Raw genomic sequence first — 7,240 nt, forward strand, 5'->3', positions numbered from 1 at the left:
AGCTGTGTTAACTTCTTTACTAAGCAAGATGTCATGAAGTAAAATAAGAAAAAATTAACAACAATAATAATAATGATAATAATAATGATGACAATGATGATAATAATAATATTGTTAATAACATAGAAATCCATGGATGGAAAAAAAAATCAAGTAGAAAATTTACTGAATGATCCCGGTTTAAACTATATTTCACACACGTTTTCTTTGTCCTAAGCTTTACCCGAAAAGGGTAATCTGTACATTAAGCTTATCCCCGAAGACAGATAAGCTTAATGTACAGATTACCCTATATAGGGTGGTTCATGCACTACGTTGCCTGACTAATGCTGCTGCTTCTGCAACTGCTGTTTCTGCTCCTGATACCATTATTTCTACATCCATTGCTACTGTAGTGACCCATACCTAGCCAGACAGCGCCGGGGCGCTGAGAATACTAGTCTCCCCTGAAGAGCCTAGTTACCCGCGAAGAATCACGTGGAGGATGTTACGTCTTCCTTTTATTAATTGTTTATGTAATTTTATGTGTTTTCGTGGATAGAATTTTACTTTATATGTAATTTTATCTTTGTTTTTTAAGGGAAACATAGCCATTTTCTTTTACTCTTTGTATACGCACTCTTTTAAAAGCTGGGGTAAAAGCTTGCCTAGCTCTTTTAACTTGGATTAAAGATTTAACTAATAAATAACTTTCATAGGGAGTAAGGGTTTGTAACCCCAAGCTTACAGTCGAGCAAACCACTTTTCTTTTGCGCACACATGCCACGCCATCTAGGGAGGGGGAAGTTAGTTAGCTCGTTCCCGGGGCTAGTTACTAGCCTACTAATTAAATCCTTGGTGGGGAGTCGGCTATATTAGCCCGGGAACTGAGCAGTAGGGGAAGGGGTTATTGGTTGTAACGTCCTCAGAGCGGCCGATGTATACCCGGCGGAAGCTAAAGACGTTGGTTGCTTGTGATTTCCCCTGCGGTCATAAGGACGAGGTTCCTAAAGGCAGTAAGGTGAGGTATTTAAGTTTTCACCATTTATAATAGAAACAGAGTGCATCTTTTTTATTATGTTTAGGTTCTGGTTCCTAGCGTCCATTTTTAGTGTTTTACGTCATTTTGGTGCTTTACCAGTTTTTACATGTTTTAATGTTTAGTGTTTAAATATGTTTTTGTTTTACCAGTTTTACACCTTTGTTTTAAATAAATGTTTTAGAATTCGTGAGTTAAATTCCTTTTATACTTTAACCCTTTAAAGAGACAAATGATACCATAGCTTGGCTGCCTGTGGCAAGCAATTGACAACCTTTTATCAGCCCTTACGGCTGACACGCACTCCCCTCGGGATTTAACACGCTTACCAGGCCAACTCTTATGGATCAACTACTACTACTACTAATGATAGTAATACACCCACTTGCGTTGTAGTCTTTGCTCTGCACTGAACCCCTCGACGCAGCGCAGCACGTCCCCCGCCGTGTACTTCCGCATCTTGCAGCAGACGTTCTCTGCGGTGAAATTCACGTAGTCGAAACAGCTTTCCTTCAACGTCGGGTTTTCTACGGCACTCTTGAGGACAGCAGGAGGCGGGCTCCTCCTAAAGGACTTCTCCAGCGCCACGCGAAGAAAGACAATGATCAGCAGCCCCGCGGATGTCGCGAGTAGTAGACGTCGCTCCTTCATGGCTGCCTTGCAAGTTCTGTGGCGGTGAGATGTTTGTCATTTCTCTCTCTCTCTCTCTGATTTCGTTACACATTTCATGTTTACTTTTACACTGATCCTGTGTAATGTAGTGAACTTAGCTTAGTGGTGGTATTTAAATATGAAAATATTAATATTTTTAAATAAAACATTACTATTTGAAAATCCTTGACATGTTACAAGCTTGTCACACACACTAATATATACATATATATACATACATATATAAATATATATATAGATAGATATACATACACACACATACACACACACACGCACACACAGACACAACACGCACGCACATATGTGTATTTATATATTTAAACTAAATTGATGTGAACACATAACACACACAGACATAGACATACGCACACACGTGTGCATATATATATTTAAATTAATTTGATGTGTACACACATGACACTTATACACGCATACACAAACTATATTGAGACGGACAATCAAAAGTTTGAGCCACAGATAACAGAAAACCTAAGATGCGAAGAGATGAGTAAAAACATCATTCATATATTGAGAAATTAAAAGTTACAGTTGCAGTTATCAGTGTTGGCAGGATGCGGGCCGGGGACAAGCTTCCAGGCCTCTGCCAACCGCGTTTCCTTCCACCTGCCACTGAGGCTGCAAACGCAATCTGTTTTTCTGATTCTCTGTGTGGAGAAATACTTGAGAATGGATAACAGTATCCGAACTTCATAACTGAGCTTCAACCGGGGTCTTGCAGGAAAGACTTTACCTGCTCCACTGAAAATGCGCTGTTTTCATTTTTAAAGTGAACGTCTGGAAATCAGGTAGTGTCCCGGTTTGTCTGTAGACAGTTATGGTAATCCACCACGCCTCTCTCTCTCTCCAGGCGACGTGTCTAACTATTCAAGATGAATGCGGATGTTAAAAGTGATACCCACACACACACACACAGATATTCTAGTGCCCTAGTATGTGTATGTGTGTATGGTATGTACATAAGCACGATTTGTGTAAGCCATTAGACCAAAAGACTACGTGAGTGTTTGCCACGTGGTTCTAAGTCAATTTAGAACCATCGCCTCTGCGAGGGCCTAGATACGCTTACATCTGTCCTCATCTGGCCCTTCAGTCCGCTCCCAGAGCTGGCTGGCCGGACACGCGACACCGCGCTCAGCGTTTATTTCAAGACTGCGTCTCGTGTTTCCCTTTCCTGTGTTTCCTTAATAAAGAGTCAAACCGTTTAACCACTATCACTGCCCAACCAGACATAGCCATTGTACTAAGGCTCTGCGCCTCTTACAGTGTGTTTATATATATATATATATATATATATATGTATATATATATATGACACAAACACAATAACGTGTACACAAAGATGAAAGGAAAACAGCCACAGTAAGAAATGAAAATAAATTGTAATCGTTATTGAGTTTTTGTTCAACAAAGATAAATCAGAAAAGAAACACTAATACTCGTAAGTGTAATATCAAATTAATCGAAACATACAAACCATTTCAAAAGGATGCCTGAATAACAATATGGAACAAAATTATATATAAAATTAATATAAGGCAAGAATGGAACGCATGACAATATTTGTTGGTATTTACATGCCACGTAGTCACACTTAAACCACATTTATAGAATATATATTGATTGAATAACAATGCATGTAACATGAAATAAAGTAAAAATAAACTAAAGTTCTCAACTATTTTGCTGGTGCACTAATTAAGCATGGCAAGTAAACTCAAAACAAGAACAAGTTTCAGAAAAACACACACAATTCCTTATATCAAACAACAGCTCCAATGATCCGCTGACAAACTGCAAACATTCAAGCTAAAACAAACTCAAATTCCTTTGCGCCATTCTGGCTATTACTAATACATTTCAAATAAACTATTTTTACTTTACCCCAAATAATTACGTAGCTATTCACAGATACGCAATAAAGTAACAACAACTATATAAGCATCTAGGAATGCAAAGGAACGAAAACATATCGTACATGACCAAAGAAAATGAATATTTCAGCATAGACTTCACTATATTATACTTTGTATGATATTCCTTTGATATTTTTCATTTTTTATGTAATAACTGCATAAAAATACACACACACACACACACACACACCTGTGTGTGTGTGTTTGTGTGTGTGAATATATGTGTGTGTGAATATATATATATACATATATATATATATATGTTTATGCGCGCGCGCACACACACACACACACACACACTCACACACACACACACACACCTGTGTGTGTGTATGTGTGTGTGCATAAACATATATACATATATATGTCTATATGTATATATATGTATATATATAGATATACATATACACATATATGTGTGTGTGTGTGTATGTGTGTATACACACATAAACACATATACAGACACACACACACAGACACACAAAACACACACATACAAGCACACACAAAGACACACAAAGACACACATACATATATATGTGTATATATATATTCATATATACACACACACACACACAAGCGAGAACACTCACACAGACACAAAACAGACACACATACAAGCACGTACAAATACACATACACATACCTACACACACACACACACACATATATATAAATATATATATACATACATATATACATGCACATAACACTGGACTCCGACCCTCGTGGTCCCGAGTTCAATTCCCCGTCGCGGCGGTCGTAAAAATGCCTGCGCTCTGACTGCTGGCTCGAGCCTAGAAAACGACGTATCGCCTTGAGAAGTCAAACGCAGGTGTCATAGGGGAAGTCGCCCCCGTTGCACAAGTGATAGCACGCCGAACCGCGGTTGATTAGGAAGGGTTGTAGCGCCCTCTGGGAACCACTCAAATATTTTATTCATAGGGGCACACCATAAATGAAGAAGAATTATACAGGTTATTTATGATCTAACTTCAGCCTTAGAGGTAACTGAGAGAAGGGGTAATATCAAAACACTTAAAGAGCTTACACATTTTAGTTGACATTATGAATCATAAATCATTACACTTTTACAATAAAATAAACATACATTTACCAAAATGTCCAGGTACTCCAACCTGTCACTCTTTACACTAGTTGTTCTTCTCAGCTATCTTCTTTACTTTTCTTCATCCATTTCCTGGGCTTCCAAAGATGTTATTTTTGGTTAATTTATATCATCAGATTTGTTCTGGTGCGATGAAAACGAATCTGATGATAATCTCCGTCGCATTCTCCAGCCGACAATCTTGATGTGATTTGATAAGTCCCGATAGCAGGGGAGGGCATGAAGTAGATCAAGGAAATTACGGGGTAAAACAGGCTTAAATTGGACCTCCTTGGTAGTATATACGCCTAGCTAGGGGGCTACGCCCTCTGGCCCCCGTGGTATGAAATGCGCCTAGCCAGGAAGCTACGCCCACTGGACCCCCTTAGTAGCAAATACGCCTAGCCGGGATGATGTGAAGCGATGGTGTGGTAGCCTAGTTAGCGTTAAGTGCTTGCTTGCATGCCTTCCCGCTTTCAGCTGCCACCGCTGGCTAGCCTGGTGCGAAAAAGGGAGCAGCTATGCATAAGACTCCCCTGCCAGCTCATAGCCTCTCCATCATCAAGACTTCTACAGTGCCTCCTCGTGGCCACCCATGGAAACTAGGTACCTTGCAGTCCTAGGCTGAACTGTGGAGGCTCTTGGAGCAGCAGGAGGCCCTAAAGGTACGGAGCTATGGCCCACCGGCGTGTGGGCCATAGCTCACGTACCTCACGGTGCACGACTATCGCCCACCTCTTTGCCCGCAGACGAGGCTCTACTTACTCTACGAGGTTGTCGGGGCTGCCAGGGACATCGAGATACCAGCATCTCCTCGTCTTCCTCCACGTCACGGAAAGAAAAGCAAGCGCGTCAAACGAACTATGAATGCGAACTAAGAGTGACTTACAGTGCGCAGTGTTATATTGTGACTATGTTCGACGTGACTGTTTCACCCCCCGTGTTACTAGTGTGTTTCACCCCCCGTGTTACAAGTGTGTTTCCCCTCCGTGTTACAAGTGTGTTTCACCCCCCGTGTTACTAGTGTGTTTCACCCCCCGTGTTACTAGTGTGTTTCACCCCCCGTGTTACTAGTGTGTTTCACCCCCCGTGTTACTAGTGTGTTTCACCCCCGTGTTACTTGTGTGTTTCAACCCCCCCCCGTGTTACAAGTGTGTTTTAAAGTTCCGCACATCGCAGACAGTAAACAGTAAGATTCTTTCCTTTATCCTACTTGTAATGATCGGCCGAACAGAGAACAAAAAATCATGGGAGTGATCGTTCATATAATCAAAACAAAACAAGAGCCTGAATCTCCTGGAACATCAGGGAGAGTAATTAGTTTTTCATATGAACTCCATCCCTCTCATATATATATATATATATATATATATATATATATATATTTATATATGTAATATACATATATATATATATATATATATATATATACAATTTGTGTATGTGTGTATATGTGTTTTAATTAACAAACACACACACACACACGCACATATATGTACATATATATACATATATATATACACACATATATATATATACGTATATGTATATACAATGTCGTAAGACGACGAAATAAAGTTCAATACAGACGAAGATCGTCGTGCATCGTTGAGGAGGTACTCCGTCTGCGCACGCGCGGCGACGGGAGTCGAAAAGAGCGGAAGAGAGAGAGAGATAGAATCTCTTCAGACGGTCACGCAACGAGATGAACAGACTCCTGCTGATAGCTTTGGTAAGGGGAGTGCTTTTCTGGGCCGGGAGTCCAGGTGTCGGAGATTATTACGATGGATTATTCTGTGCTCTTTTTAATAGTTGTTAGAGGAGAGACTAACAACTAGAGGAGGGGTATTCGTGACGAGCTTAGTCACGGCTACTTCCGGAGAGATGAGGTACGTAATTCATAGCTGTTTCTATTTTGTATATAATTTGTTTTTAAGTTTGTTACATGTATACATAAAATATAAATAAAAAATAGTAAAATAATAATGCTGCCCATCAAGGTCAGTTAGGCACCCAAATAACCGTTGGGTCACATGCTTATATTAGTTAAAAAGTTTCCAGTTCTAGCTATAGAAAGAACTGGTGGTGGCAGCAAAACCCAATAATCGTAACAGGTGTAATTATAAAGTGATTTTACAAATTAATATACTTGTTTACGACACGTGCACACACACACACACACACATATACAGACAAATACAGACACACACACCTATACAGATACACACACACATACAGACACACACATATTCATATATATATACATACATACTTATATTCACACACACATACACATACACACACAAACATATATATATATATATATATATAGAGAGAGAGAGAGAGAGACACTCACATACAGACAGATATACACACACATACATACAGACACACACAAACAGACACGCACACACACACGTACAGACACACCCATACGCACACACACATATATATATAAATACACACATATTCATATATATATATACATCTATACATATATTCACGCAC

The 7,240-nt window shown here is 39.6% G+C and overlaps 1 protein-coding gene across 4 annotated transcripts in view; it reads right to left on the minus strand.

The window, feature by feature from the left end:
• LOC125035174 overlaps positions 1–3,657 on the minus strand; it is an 8,993-nt gene extending 5,336 nt beyond the window's left edge. Inside the window, exons 1-3 of one of the 4 annotated variants that reach the window (XM_047627393.1) lie at positions 3,460–3,475; positions 2,238–2,355; positions 1,404–1,685 (exon numbers count right to left, since the gene is read on the minus strand). In XM_047627393.1, the coding sequence (XP_047483349.1) occupies positions 1,404–1,669 (266 nt within the window). In that variant the 5' untranslated portion in view covers positions 1,670–1,685; positions 2,238–2,355; positions 3,460–3,475. Of the gene's footprint in view, positions 1–1,403; positions 1,686–2,237; positions 2,356–2,441; positions 2,723–3,459; positions 3,513–3,592 lie in introns of those variants that run through there. The other 3 variants (XM_047627395.1, XM_047627392.1, XM_047627391.1) reach the window with 3 other exon arrangements.
• Positions 3,658–7,240: the final 3,583 nt, after the last annotated feature.

Source organism: Penaeus chinensis, chromosome 19, assembly GCF_019202785.1.
Source record: "Penaeus chinensis breed Huanghai No. 1 chromosome 19, ASM1920278v2, whole genome shotgun sequence".
NCBI classification, from domain to species: domain Eukaryota; kingdom Metazoa; phylum Arthropoda; class Malacostraca; order Decapoda; family Penaeidae; genus Penaeus; species Penaeus chinensis.